This window comes from Saccoglossus kowalevskii, chromosome 10 (genome assembly GCF_978046115.1).
Source record: "Saccoglossus kowalevskii chromosome 10, keSacKowa6.1, whole genome shotgun sequence".
NCBI lineage: Eukaryota > Metazoa > Hemichordata > Enteropneusta > Harrimaniidae > Saccoglossus > Saccoglossus kowalevskii.
In genome coordinates, this window is record NC_140650.1 from 20,289,096 (window position 1) to 20,305,328 (window position 16,233).

At 34.0% G+C, this 16,233-nt stretch overlaps 1 protein-coding gene across 1 annotated transcript; it reads right to left on the minus strand.

Annotated features, from left to right (window-relative positions):
* Positions 1 to 430: 430 nt before the first annotated feature.
* On the minus strand, positions 431 to 16,058 carry LOC100374181 (2,3-bisphosphoglycerate-independent phosphoglycerate mutase-like). Its single transcript, XM_006820309.2, has 11 exons — positions 15,917 to 16,058; positions 8,196 to 8,359; positions 7,521 to 7,637; positions 7,019 to 7,151; positions 6,495 to 6,673; positions 4,308 to 4,496; positions 3,583 to 3,709; positions 2,816 to 2,964; positions 2,528 to 2,645; positions 1,759 to 1,893; positions 431 to 1,167 (listed from the first exon to the last, which is right to left on the minus strand). The coding sequence occupies exons 1-11, from the start codon at positions 15,972 to 15,974 to the stop codon at positions 1,028 to 1,030; spliced, it is 1,509 nt and encodes a 502-aa protein (XP_006820372.1). The 5' UTR covers positions 15,975 to 16,058; the 3' UTR covers positions 431 to 1,027.
* Between the last annotated feature and the right edge of the window lie 175 nt (positions 16,059 to 16,233).

The following is a 16,233-nucleotide window of genomic DNA, read 5'->3' on the forward strand; positions in this document are numbered from 1 at the left end:
CATAAATGAATATTATTTTACAGGTACTTCCCCTTCATTGGATTTTGTATAAATAGCACAGATCATATTTCAGTTAACATTGTCATATAAAGTTAAAACTTTATAAAAATAATAAGTGAAATCAATGAATAAAAATGTACAGTGTTATACACAATACGAAGACAATATTAAATGATGGGACAATATCTTAATAGACGATGAATGGTTTGGTAAGAATTCTATTAGGTTTTTACAGTTGTTGTACTTGAAACATAGGCACACCCCATTGAGAGCAATCTTTTTACAAATGGTTCCCAAGAGACTGCCATATTTGCCATACAGATGTCTTATTCATTGTCAGATTCATTGCATTATGAAGCAGAAACAGTTGACCTGGGACAATAGCGCTCTATGTACACATTACACTGAAATTACAATAATTCCACATTGGTCAATAGTTTAAATCGGGAGTGTCATCACCTGCGCATGTGCAGGAATTGAGTTCCAAGTGACGATAACAACACACATTAAAAACGCAAAGACTCATGGGTGGACGCTTGTTTGTAAACAATGACGAAACAGGTGACGACTCCCCCGCTTTAATTAGAATATCATTGCCATACATGTCAATTATTCACTATATATGTACATCATATCCATATTAGATTCAACTACTTGTACTCTGCTTTGAATTTCAGTCGGGTATTTCTTGTGTTAGTGCAATTTTAAAATGATCAGCTTTATTACAGAATAATGACTAATAGTGAATCACATGGTTCACTGTTGATCATCTATTTCAATTCAGACTTTATATCTATTTTCTATTACAGTTGAGTAGTCACAGCAAACAAATCCAAACAATCCAATAATAATACACATAGATTTTGTTGTTTGGGTACCGATAATTCAAATTCCCTGAACATCATTATATAGCATAAATTGACATTGAAACTATTTGATTGGCTAGTGAAACCCACATGATCTGTTTCTATCTCACTCATTGGTCAGTACTATATTTGGGAGATGATTGGGTAATATCCAACATGATCTATTTCTTGAGCAGTGATTTGCCAGTCATATCAGCTGGAATATCCAATCCCATCAAGTCAAGTACAGTTGGTGCAACATCTGCCAGGCCAGGGTCGTCCAGTTTTATGAATTTATGGGAACCAGTCATGATAAATGGAACTGGAAAACAGAAAAAACATCATTATACATCTTCAGTTACCAGCTATAGCAGACACAATTGTGTGAAATTGCATTCTATTCTGGAAACCATTCAAGGCTTATCATTTGACACAAAAACATTTTTTTTTTTTTAAACACAAAAAAAAACCATTCATTTATATCTGCATTCTATGACAGAAAGTAAACATTACCAAGATGGGGGATATGTTTTTCCCACAAAGTTGGACTGAGAATATGTATAGTAATAAGGATATTATGAGGAGAAAATATGCATTGGTCGATACTTTTGTTATGTATAATCCAGTATTATTGTAATAGCCTTATATTCTAACAGCCAAAATTTCACTGAACTGGAAAATGACTAGGTTATATAGTATTGGTATACAACTCTATGAAAATAATTAGTCTTTAATCTACGTATAACCGATTTAGAAAAGTGCTTGTAACAGATCAAATACTTTACAGTAGTTGTAATATGCATTTAAAAAAAATTCTGTTAAACAATCGATGCTAAAATAATGCAGCGATTACCTATCTAATTCACAAATACTAGGATATGCAGTACATAGCGTGTACGAGACACTTCCTTACCTCTAGCTGTTGTATGCGCGGTATGTGGACCACCTTTTTCACTAAACATTTTCTCAGCATTACCATGGTCTGATGTAATTAATAATACATAACCATGTTTCTCACAAGCATCATAGATTCGTCCAATAGCGATATCTACAATCAAATACAAAGGAAGATGGTTTCATTATTAATGTAAAGGTTTGGTCGGGAATTCTACATTAGGCCAATAAAAAGTGGTTTTGTGTCTCATTGTATTATAATTATTGAATACCATAACAAAATAATATTAATATTTATTCAGGGGTTTCGTTAAGAGCCGGCCAGCAGCCATATGGCCGGCTACAAGCCCAAATCGGTCTTTTTTTCTGATCTCTATCCTGCCGACCACCTAAGCCGGGTCTCGCTGCAGTATTTCGCACTGCCAAGAGCCTTTTTATTTTTTTTTATCTATTTGTTACAGAATGATGGCCTGCTATCAAATGCATTTGTGAAACCTCTGTTTATTAAATAATGCTTTCAAATATATGCACTCAAGTTTTGAAACTGAAAAAGAAAACAAACAGTTTGCCATTTAAACACATGTGGCACACATTACCAGCATAATTGGGAAAAAATGTGTGAGGTGCAGATTTCAAACTGTGCAATGACAAGAAGCAAAAATTTTCTTCTCAAAATCCGTGGGATATTATCTCCAACATGAAACAACACTTTAAATTGAATTGTTTCTATCATTGCTATGTAATTTATTTACACATGTGCAAGTTTACTACAGTATCTGTGGACTAACCTGTCGCTGTGCATGCCTTAACAGCTGGTTCGTACTGTCCAGTATGGCCCACCATGTCAGGAGGTGCAAAGTTACACATAACAAATGGATATTTACCACTACCGATAGCTTCAACCATCTATGGAACATAAATACAAATTTGGTAACTGGCAACAGAAAAGAATTTGTAATGAAAATATTTAGACATGACCAAGAAATAAATTGATATTAAAATTTATCAATCACTGCAAAACTACCGGTACATTTCAACAAAGATTTAAGGGAAAAAAAAAAAAAAGAGTTTCTCACTTTGTCTGCAACACCAGCTGAGCTCATTTCAGGTAAAGTGTCATATGTTGGTACTTTTGGTGAAGGCACCATACAACGATCTTCAAGCTCAAAAGCATCTTCTCTGCCACCGTTGAAGAAAAATGTCACATGGGCATATTTTTCAGTTTCTAGAACAAAAAAGCATGGTTCACTTCAAACTGCAATTACCGGTAGTGTGTGTTGGTTTTCCCTACCTTTAAAACATGTGTTATTATTTTGGACACTGGTTTGGAACATTGTCCAGAAATATTGAAACAAAATACATTGTTTGCACTATGGTAACATCATGGTGTGACTGCATATTATTTTTTTTTATTTATAATACATTGTAGTTATCTATTAATAACAAAATCGTTTAAGTGACTAAAACTTGCAACCATTTTTACTCTATTGGAAGCACATGTCCAATAGAAGTGCATAAAACCTCAAATTATTTGCGTTACTGAATCATTAAAATATTACTTATTTTGAACATAGAAACATATTTAAATTATGTATAAAGTGCATATACAGTATACTTCAAATGTTAGACTACACAACCAAATACATTTTTACAGGTGATGCTCTGAAAACCATTGCGTTCATCCATCTACAACATTTTATTTCTTTTTTGACATAGACTCCTATTAGCCCAATTGTGGTTTAATGTGACTTTGTTTTAGCCTTTTCCTATGGGCAAAGTATTTAACACTTGTGGCACAACTTCCATAAAAGGTACGTAATACATACAGAAAGTTACACTATACCTGCACAATGGAATTGTGGTACTTTTTTATGTGCAAGCCATTCACCAAGTACATTGGTCGGCACCTGTGGAGGAAACAACTGAGGGAACGGCCAACCTCCTTTGTATTCGGTCATAACTGTGACATTCTGAAATTAACAATACAATAAATCTATAAATAATTAAATGGTATTTTTTTTTCCATCATGATATAAAACAAATAGATGGTTCACATAACGTAATTCCAGATAGACAATCACAATGCTAGAAAAAAAACGTAATTGTTATAGTCTTTATATATTTTCTTAAATACTGACAATAAATTCTACTTTCTTCAAATGGTGAATGGTTTAAAAGTTTTGGTTGGAGATTCAGAAAGGCATCCCTCACATACAACAGGTTTACAAAATATTCCTCAAATAGTAGTGTGTTTTGAAAAATAATTAAGAGTGAAGTTGTATGACTGTAGAAGAGCTGATACGAAGATTGGGGCTTAGTTAAAAAGTATGTAATTAGAAGTAATTTGCAGTGAAAGTTGTCGAGTATAGATAGCCACCAGTCTAAGTTAGAGAGAATGGGCATGATGGCAGAAGATCATGATGAAAACTGCATTTCTACAAATAACTAACTTAACTGCAATAAGTATAATTGACTAGTACATGTAAGTCTTCCCTAACTACTGGGCCAGATAACTTATCAAAGGAATAGAAAAAATTTAAATTGATTTGCATTCTCATTGGTACTTACCACTTTTGGAGCAACTTCTGTATCAAAATTTCTTTGTATTCCAAATGCTTCAACTATTTCCCTCATTCTGTCTGCACGGAAATCAATGAAAATCATCGTGTCTCCATCACGGACTCTACCCTCCTCGCTGACAATTATTGGTTTCAGGAATTCATCAGTTTCATTGGCTTCATATCGTTTTTTGATCACCTGCAAAATTATAAAAAATCTGCCATTAAACAATAAAGGGAATTTTTTATTTTGTTGAGCCAAATGTCAACTCAAGATATTGAACGCCATTTGGACATTTATATGCTAATTACAAAAGCAAACTCTACATACAGTGTGTTTTCCCAGGAGAACTATACACCATGTATTTGAGATGAAATGACAGTGATAAATGACCACCTATTACAAAATACTTTATTTTCGCTGAAAAGACTTTTTGAATGTTTTGTATGGAGTTTATTTTCACTGATTGTTGATGAATTGAAAAAAAGTATATTCACTGGATTTTATTTCCACTGAACTTCAGCGAAAATAGGGAGAGAAAAAAATAAACGAAACAAAAATAAAGTATTTTATACAGTACGGGTATACGATTTTATGATAATTGAATGTACCGTATTACCCCGGGCACGCGCCCCTCCCTGGGCAAGCGCCCACCTCCCTGTTTTCACAAAAGTTACATGTTGGGGACATCCTCGGTTAAATGCCCAGGGTGATTTTTAGCCAAGAACGGGGTCAACAATAAAGTTTTATTTGTCAAAAACGAACACGTTTGGTTTATTTAAATAGTGTGTTTGTTACGATAGTTCTCTTTTTGAAGTGTGTGGTGGCCCTGAAAAGGGCCGTTTTGTTTGTGTTTTTACGTAAAAACTCATTGGAACTTAACGACGTAAGATGAACCACGCAGCATGTGGCGCACACGTTCTGCTTTCTCTTCATTCACGATGAATCCAATATTACAATAATCCATACTTTGGTGAGTGGTTTGAAGCACTTAGCTTTGGTTTCAAAACGTAGCACTTCGCTGACTGTGAATTCATAACGGAAGAGCATCGCCAGGCGATGGACGCGGGGGCTTTTTGGCAACGACCGCAAACGTATTTGTGTCCAGCCATTGGTTGGCCATGTAGAGGTCAAAGTACGCGTTCTATTTTTACATGTTAAGTATGGCTCTTCCGTTTCACCCCCTCCGGAATGTTCTACTTTCGCAGCCTAATCGCATGTTTTTCAAAAAACGTCGAAAAAACACAAGAATTAGTAGAAATGTTCTTCTTTTGGACGGATTATTGATAGAGAATAATTTCTTTATTGCAAAAATGCTGAAAAACCGTGAGTTTTTGCTTTTTGTACAAAATTGGTTGTACAACTTCCCTTTATCATATACACCCAGCGACACCGATGCCAGCTGACTGTGACCATAATGAGGCATGCCGACGATGGGAACTTGTTGCATCATAATTTTGTCACGTGTGTGGGTGCGTGAATAAATCATGTTAATGAGGACGACCAGAGTTTATTTTCAGTCTGTTTTTTATGTATCGCCATTTGGATATGTTTATGTATTCACAATAGTTTGTAAACATTTCACATCAGTAATAAAAGGTTTATTTGTTTCATAACCCTGTCTGCTATTCTTCAGTAATTATGATTCGATGTATCAATACGTGCGTGAACAAAATTATGCTAATGAGGTCATCGCCATCTTGGATTACAAGCGGTAGTTTTTCCCGGCAGTTTCGACTTGCACTGATCACGGTTACTAAAAAAGTAACCGTGCATTGATTACAATACTTACCATACTTTGTAGCCAATTTCAGTGAGTAATACAACTTCATTCGCTGACGTAAAACAAGTTTTATTTATGAAATTCGACCCCGTGCCTTAGTGTTCCCACAGTTCTTGACCGAGTGCTCACGTTTATTGAAACCTCGCATAAATCAAGAAATAAGTACGTGTACAAAGTGTACGAAAGCATTCCTTTATTTGACCTTATCATACGATCACAAACAACTTTTTAAAATCTTTTTTGGGGAGGTCCTCGGGTTAGCGCCCACCCCCAATTTTTCCCGATTTTGTAAGTTCAGGCCCCTGGGCGCGTGCCCGGGGTAATACGGTACTATTCGTGAGTCAACCATTAAAACAAGCATCTGAAAACCTTAAATTTAACTTAGCGAATGAATCTTGGCCACAACAAATTACCTCAATGACTTGATCTTGTGTAGTTTTCTCTCCCAATCCTTGACATAAACCATCATAGGCGATCTTAATTCTCTCATAACGCTTGTCACGATCCATAGCATAGTACCTGCCAACCACAGTTGCAAGCTTGCCATAATTGATTGATTTCATTTTGTTTAACAATTGTTCAACAAATGTAACTGAAGAAATAAAAAAAAAATATAAAACAATGCAGCAAATGTTTATTAATTTAACAGTAATTAAATTATTAATTTAATTTATTTATTGATTTATTAATTTATTAATTTATTAATTTAACAGTAGTACAAATTTGTTTAAGGTTCAGGAAACAATACACAGTAGGGATTTTTGACACAGGACAAAATAAGCAATAATCATTTTTTTATTTAAAAAAAACAGAAGCCACCCAATGCCCCTGCTGGTAGAAGGTTGTATATTCCAATATTGGCTGTGCATGTCTAAGAAACACAAGGTTTTGTGATGTACCGGTAGTTAAAGAGATAACAATAAAGAGATAACAATACCTCCACTTGAGGGTCGAGTATCGCGTCCATCAGCAAAATATTGTACAAAGCACTCAGGTACGCCTTGTTCTTTAGCGGCATCAAGAAGTGTAAACAGATGATCAATATGGGAATGTACACCACCATCACTCACCTAAGTATAAAAACAAAAAAAAACTGCTACGACAGACATTGAGGGCACTTCAACACTAAAGTCAACTTCAGGCACCATCCATTTCTTTTCCACATGAAATGTTGCAAAAATTTCATTTTTTTTTTTAATCAAAAAATAGAAGCAATGTCACATTGTTTGATCTAAAATTGAGATTGAATTTACTGAAAATTTGGCACTCAATGGTTTAAAAAAGTTCATAGACAGGTTCGCAAATAAATATTATATACGAATATTGTCGCATTTTGTTACTTTTCAGCAAAAAGAACTATTTTAATATTCTCACATGCATTTTCAACACAACTAAAATACTTTCATTACAACTGTCAACTTTTGAGCAAGCTGACTTACCAGTCCTAGAAAATGCAGTCTACCATTTCCCTGCTTTGCTTGATTACACGCATCCACTAAAGCTTTATTACTGAATATTGTTTTCTCAGTGATGGATTTATTAATACGTACGATGTCCTGGATAGGAAAAACAATGGAGTGTATTACAGTAAATGAAAATGTCAAGATAAACATAAAATGAAATACAGCGTACAAGGTAACAAAATTATATTGAAGTCAAACCAAAGAATAGATTTGACGCACCTTTTTGGGAAAAGGTACATTTTTTTTATTAAATTAAATAAATAAAAATAAAACTCTGAAATTTTTTGTTTGAACATCTCAGAACCGAAAGATTTTTTTTTTAATTTTGCCATTTGGTGTTTCAATATTGGTGGCTGATGCAAGTACTGGTAGATTAATTACAGTTCACTTGTTTTTAGGGCTTCTGAAATATACCAAGGGTTATCATCTTTATGATAAATCTCACAACTCATCAAAATAAGTAAATTATTTATTTTATTTTAATTTACATAATCAAAGTTTTCTATTGAATATGTAGCTTGAGATAAGTCTGTATTGTTCTTTCACCATATTCGTCTAGTGTAATTTTAACTTGGCTGGGAAGTCAAGTCAGGCCAGGCCGATGAACTTTCACCCTCAGACTCCCTAGCACAACTGAAATAATTCTCTCACCTGGTAAATAATTCTTCCAATACCAATAGTCATGTGTCCAACTTCACTATTACCCATTAAACCATCTGGTAAACCCACAGAAAATCCTGATGCGTTCAACGTTACAGCATTCTCTTCAAATAACTTATCCATGACCGGCGTTTCAGCATGGAGGATGGCATTGCCTGAATATTGAGAAGCAGATGACAAAATAAAAGTTAATGAGGGAAATGTGTTTCCTAAAAAATCTAAAGTGTCTTTATGAGGAAGTTAAAAATCACATGCATTATTGTGCAAGTCAAAGCTAATGAAATAAGATATTGGCACGATATAGCAATTGTTAGTAATACTTTTCATGTATTTGCCACATACAGGGGTTTTTCTAGAAAAAAACTGCAAGAGGGAGCACTCCAATTTAGTGGCGCCACCAAGTGGGGAGATAGGGTTCTCCCTACCAGGGTGTGGAGTTTTTGATAATTCTAGATTAAAATGGAGCATTCTATGGTTTCCTTGGGGCCAAAATTACTATTAGACAGGTCACAGTTGAAGACTGTGGCCACACGTGATTCCTGGTCAATCAACATTTTATGGTTGCCAGAGGATCTGCTCCCCAGGGAAAGGGGCGCATGGCCATGGCATGAGGGCGCTGCGCCCCTGTTCCCTTGTTTAAAAAAAACCCTGCACATACACTGTGCAGGACAGTGGTGAACCTGCATAAATTACATTGATTAACACTGCATCTAACTTGAAGAATACTATTAAAGCCGTATGTAGCATCAGTGGGGAGGGGGGGGCAAGCTTTCAGCCATCTATATCATAATTCGTGAGATCATGTGATTGACATTGGAGTACAATGTAGTTTAAATGATCAGTACCAAAATGCAGTTGATTCCATATATTTACCTATTTTTATTATCAAGATATGGTTTTCGGAATATATGATCAATCTGCTTTAATAAGTATATTAATGAGGTCAATGATCATTTATGGTTAGTCACATGACTATGCCTTCATTATGGGTTTGATTGCATGTGCTGGTCTGCAATTATGTTTCAGATATGACAGTTATGCATACTAATATGTGCGCATGACAACATATGTCCAGATATATCTGTATTTTAGTCATACGCTATATCTCTTGTCCAATGCCTTTATAATAGCACAGATTGCATCTCTGTACCTGCAACAGGGCTGGAATTTTGACAGTTATGCATATTAATTATGTTTGCATGACAACACATGTCTATCATGTGATATTGAGAGAAAAGAAAGCATCTCTAGAGTGAAGTATTGTGATATTGCAGGCCATGGTTTGTTGTTTCATTATATTCCGTCAATACAAACTACATGCTAAATTTCAGAGCAATCATATACTAGTATATTGCACAATTCCAGTTTCCACAAATCCAAGATGGCAGTTAAAATAATGATATCAGGATTTCTGGACCCTTAGAACATGATCACTTCTTGTTTTTTTTAAATCCAAAATAGCGGGCAAAGTAATTGACCAATCAGAATGACAGAAGAAGATTTATGTAGATGAGACAAACACTTATCTACATACCAAGTACCAGAACTGTTGCTAATAATACCAACAATACACCCGTAATCAGAACTAAAACTTGCTGAGTGAGAAGCAATACAAAATTTCAAAACAAGATGTCTGCCAAACAAAGAGGTTGATCGCCATTTTAAAGTCAGGTGCACTAGTTCCCATTCAATGGTATGCATCAGTTTCAGGCTTTTAGCTTTCGCCATATTCTCATGCCTTGATGAAAAAAAAGTGATAGAGGAAGAAAGGAACCAAAACAGTAATAAGAGAGGCCTAGCACTATGAGCTTAGGCTCCTAAATATTCTGTTTCAAAATCTGTTCTAAGATACTTTTTAGTATGTCAATTGACAAGTTGCTTTTCATCCGATAGCAATTGCATTTAAATCATCTAGAAACATGACTTCTTTGATTACAACATGCACACATGTTAGTGAAGTTTATCTTTCTTACTCAATGTGCTACAACACGTGATATTCTATCGTGTTGAAAAAACTGTGACTGTGTTGAAGAACCTACAGAAATTCATGTACCCCTGGTACATTATTTAATAAATGTACTGCATCACATGTAATTTTTCCCTGATATTTCTTAGAGTTAAACCATGAGTATGTTTCAGCATTAATATAAGAATACAGCTCACTTTGAAAAAAAAAAAAAAAAACCTATCCAGTATGACTTATTCATTAGTTACCGGAAACACCAAACTTGTTTCATAGACGTTCAAGATTTGTCTAGGAGTAGGAATTAATTCCATAAAGTTACAAAAAGCTTCAATTTTCATTTTCAAAGATTGTGCTAGTCATCCCATACATATACAGATCCATGCATGCTTGGTTGGTATTTTGAACATCCATGCCTAAATGCCAGTAGTATTGCAGACTCACAACAATCATCATATTGAAATAACATGCTAAACAACTCGTAGTGGAGATCCTTGAGGCAAACTGACAAATGGATGAAAGAAAGGGTAGACCTTGACACCCCTCCCCACTCACACATAGGAGTCAATTATTGAGAAAAAGCAATATCATAAATCATATACTTTCCTAACAGACTAAGATTCTATTTTTAAAATAACATATTTGCACTCATGGTGGCACTGAAAAGTGATAATGGATAAAAGTCTTCTTGAATAGCCTAGGCACCTTGTGACCTTCATAATCATGATCAGACAGAGCTTTATAAGCCATTAAATAGTGATACTGGTCTGGTAATCATTCAGCAAATGCAATAAAGTTTAAAAATCACACCATTTTATATAATCCCATTACCATATGAAAACACACATTAATAGTGCATACAACACAGTCTGGGCATAGCTAAACACTTAGCTAGCTTAAAACTAGCATTCAAAAATGCTATACATTTAAAATATGCATAGCAAACTGTCTAAATACATCTTCTATCAGTAATTAGTTACTACAAAGTTGAGAATATTGATATTAAAATTTGTTAAAAAGTTTTGTATGAAAAGACAAAGCCAGATATTAGCCAGCTTGGAAGTTAAGTTTCTCACAGACTGTACTGTGTATGGAGTCATCTTTACAAATTACATACACTATTTTTCATTACAACATTTGTCAATGTTTATTACAGAACACAGACAATTTTATTAAAAAACATGTTGAAGGTTATTACAAAACATGTAAACTATTACAAAATGCCACAGCACAGACTTGTACAAGTCTTATTTTTTTTTTAAATGAAAAAAAAGAAGAAATTAAAAAGATTATTGGAAATAGAAAATTGAGAAATATAGAATGATTGCAAAAAAACTACTTGTACGCCATAATACATTTTTTGACCAGTCACAAAATTTGCCAATCAGAAACTACCACATTTGCATAATATGACAACTTCTTTTAATGTATTTTCTAGTTTTCATGATGTCCTTGGATGAATGTATTCAGTTGGCATCGGAAAATTAGGTTATGACAACTCTCTGACCATCAGTAATGTGTTCATTAACCAGTTCACTAAAAGGTATGGTATGCAGTGTGTTTGATCTTGTTGCACACCATGTTTTACCTCACTGGTCATGTGATATGCAAATTGCAGCTCATGAATATTAATAATTACTCAAACTTCACAAACACAAGTCATTGTTTTTCGCAATCACTAATTTTCATGTTAGCCATTTTTATCTCTTTCTATTTGCAAAAAAAAAAAATACCGGTAAGACTTGAAGCTAGTCCACACAGCAAATTATACCTTAATTTAAAGAAATAGTTACATATTCTCAATTTAGATTGGTCCAGAAAGTAGGGCCTTTAAATGTTATCCACAGAAATCAGAAATGTTCCCATGATAACCATAATAATCCGCAGTCTGCCGTGCCGTGTCGTGCCGTGTCATGGAATGAATGTAATGCTTCTCTCAGTAAAATATTAAGACAACTGCACGTTTCTACTTTTCTGTTCATAAATATTGTTCATTACTGACTGAGGTACTACCTACATGTGACAGAAGAGGCAGATAGGATGATTCAAGCATATACAATTGATCTCTGTACTCTTCAACATATGACACGCTTTTGAGTTAATCATTATAAGATATGCATCTCCAAACCTATCAGTTTTCACACAGTTATGTTATTAGACATACACCCTCCCAGCCATGACATAACAGACACCATAGTTCATACCAAATGCCAACTACTAGTAATAAAGGAATCCTTGCAACTGGGGTTTTTGAAGGTTAGAATGAATGAAATATACCACACTGCATTTCTTTTTATTCAGTATTGACTCTATAGACAGATATATCGGTGAAGTTTAGGATGTATTAAAAGAACACAATTCTACTGTATTTAACTGAAACGTTAAACATTTAGCGATGTTTCAGTAGCTGGGTGATCTTTTGGTGTCGCTAAAAACAAATAAATACTGTAAAAACTAAATCAGTAGTAAAAATAATTGTTTTTTCAAGATTGCAAATTAATAGAAAACAAATGAAAACAAATAAATATACATGCTATATACATTTGTTTCCTCATACTGTAAAATACTAACTTAACGTTTCAACTGTTTTGTATGAAGTTTATTATTGCTGAGTTGAATATATAGAAAAAAAGGTATTTTCACTGGATTTTATTTTCACTGATTCGGCAAAAATAACTTCAAAGGGAAAATACAATAGTTAGTAGGTAGTTTAGTGATACAATATAACTGAACAAAAGTAGTAACATTTTGTTGTTTAATTTTTTTAATTTTTTTTTATATTCGTCAAATCATAAGTTCAGTGTCTAATATTACATAATATATTTGCTCTATTATGCTGAGATTAAATTAGTTCATTTTGTACAAATTTATTTCACTATTTACCAAGCGACATGAAAATAAATAAGCATGCATAATTGCTAAGATACTTTTATTCAAAATTGAATAATCAAACTGACCTTTTATTGTCAATTGAAAATTTGACTATCAAAGTGCATCAGGACAATGAATGGCGATTTTAACAATTGTTGCAGCTACAAAAGGAGAAAGTATGAGACAACATTCAGGTTTCTCTTTTAAAATTATTTGAAATCCTGTCAGCTAGACTGTTTTACATGAAGCCAGAACCAAATTTAAAAAGAATAAAAACTGCAATTCCAAAATTGTTATATAAAAAACAAAACAATTCAAAAAAATATACAAAGAACAAAAACAAAACACAAAGGTTTTTTTTCAAATTAAAGCATGCTGAAACAGATTCCACTCTTAAATACCAAATGTAGTTTTTATGTCTAGAAGCCATGTAAAAATCACCATGCAGATTAGAAATAATTAGTAACATAATGTACATATTTAAATAAACAGATCGAGTATGCTGATAATAAACCTTAAATAAACTTTAAAACGCCACAGTTTTCCCACTTTTCCAGAATTCCTCTATTAATTTTGGATGACATTATTTGCCATTGGCTACAGGCCCTGATCAAATATGCTTTTTATACAAGTTTATTTTTGCATTACCCTGGTAATACTATTTACGGTACTTAATTGACACCATCAATCTCAGTCATGTTAACATATCCACCATGTGGCACCATATGACTCAAGTCAGCTATTTACCTAAGGACACACTTCTGGGAATTCAGTTATGTAAGTACAGTCAGTACAGGGCAAGCATAGTTGAAACTTGCAAACAAATACAATTTATAATGGTAATGCAATACCTACAGTGTAAAATAAAGTTGAAAGTATTAATTACTCTTTAATTGCTACTAATTACAGTGAGTTGTATGGCAGACAGTACAAGACACCTAAGAATCATGCAAGGCCACAAGTTTAACATAAAATAGTTTGTAAAGGGAAAATGAAATTTCTGCTCTGTTATGATAACAACTCAAAGATGCACCCCACCTCCAAGAATGTATTTATTTGCAGCTATTCACGGCATAAGTTACAGCATGCCATCATTTTGCGGAATTGCACTGGGTATTTTCAGCCTACCATATTAGGAAATGCAAATTCCAAATTTGGAACAATTACACGTGTAAGCTTCCTCTTATAATAAAAACATGGCTGCCCCAGGGTTTGACTGGATCCCACACAAAGAAGTTTGCTAAATCTGTTCTAAACTTTTTGGATTTCGACATTTCCATGACATATTCCTTGGGAGGTAAAGATGTATATGAGCATCGGTCGATACTCCAGTTGTACTGTCTTCGTGCATACCTTTCGGTATCCACATAATAACCTCAGATTATTACCTCATCCTGCACTTAGTCATCAAGATGTTAGATTTGCACATACAAATGAGTAAACAAAAACTAAAATAGCAGCAGACATATATATAATTGTGGCGTTGAAGTAATTTCTCAAGGATTTGTTCAGGCAGTAAACTTCCTTGGGATTCACAACAAATCACCAAAAAAGTTTTTTTTTTTTAAGCTACAGCAAAGTAACACAATTCAGGGTTGAAAACAACTTTATCGTCTACACATGATCTGTTTCATGCACTGTACCAAGTTCTATTGACAAGAATCTAATCTGGATATCTTGCGAGAATATTATTGCATTTTTATAAGCATGTATCACTTCCCAAGTGCAGGGCTTCCAATACCTGTAATGCTTTGTTAATGAATTGTTACACACTTATTGTTTTGATTACTATATAAAAACAACTATTGTTGTTTCCAATAATCACAGTCTATAAACATAAAATATTTATGAATTTGAAAAGTGCTGTTGATCAATCAGAACAATCGCTGTGACATCACTGCTGAGGAATACATGCAGGCCCCTGAAAACGACAACCTAGTCTGCGCATGTGCAAGTTCGAAAATAGACAGTACGGGTAGCTGATTGGCTTTGTAGCACATCGTGGAACACCATGTAAATTATTACATGTATAGCCAACCCTGTTGTCTCAATTGAATTTGAAAGAATCGCTCTTTGAATCTGATATAAACTACTTATTATAAATTAGGGCTTTTCTGAAAACACTGCACTGTATGCTTATAACCAAGTGATCTTCTATAGTTGTTTCCAGGATTAATTTTGTTTACTAATAAAATAACTGGCCTAACTATAGGACAGTAAAAAGCACAATAAAAAATCTAACAATGTGCACAAACAATCTTGAACATACTGTATCTGTATACATTTAACAGTGTTTAATTTGTTTTTGTTTCAAAACAGAACAAGATTTTTATTTGTTAGTTTAGCCTGAACCCAACTGTTCTTAATAAGTTGTATAGCGAAAAATATATTGCATCAAAACATTAAATATTCTACAATAATGATACAGATATGTGATATATGTAATTTAAAAATATTCTCTGTGGAGGCTATTTGTGTGAGAATGAAGGTATAGTTTACTTCTGTCACAGTCTATAATGCGAGGACCGTGATTTGAAAAGGTCATTTGCGGTCATAGAACAAAACCGGGCACGGAGAATCTGACCTTGCCATCAGTCGCAAAGAACAGCACAGAAACTGATAGTATCCTTGACATTTCAACAGCGATGATGATACTACTGCCGGCATTCGATCAACAGAACTCAAACTATTTCGTATCAGTGAACGGCTCAAACATTTTTATGAAGCCACTCACCGAAACTATGGAAATTGTGGCAATGCCTCCCGGCAATATCTGCATACAGTAAAAACGCCGGTTGCAGTCGACGTCTGCACACCAGAACTGTACACCGTAACTAATCGTTCTCACACTTTCCCGTTATAATATCTGACATCTTACCTTCCACGGCATCAGACACACCCCATCCATCGATTACTATCAAGCAAACCTTGCTCATTGTGATGTTTTAAAACAATACAAGTGTCCACAGAATTCTATCCCACTGGCAACTGCTCACCATGTCACGTACGGAAAGATTTGAGTTACGAGGGGGTTCACACTTTATAAGAATTTATTTTTGAATGTTTTATTATACTTACACTGAGCATAAAATAAATTGGTATTTTATTATGTAATATTCAATAACTGTTATCTCAGATTGCAAGAGGTGATATTTGTATTGTGCTAAATTGTTTTATTTTGACGATAAATGCCAT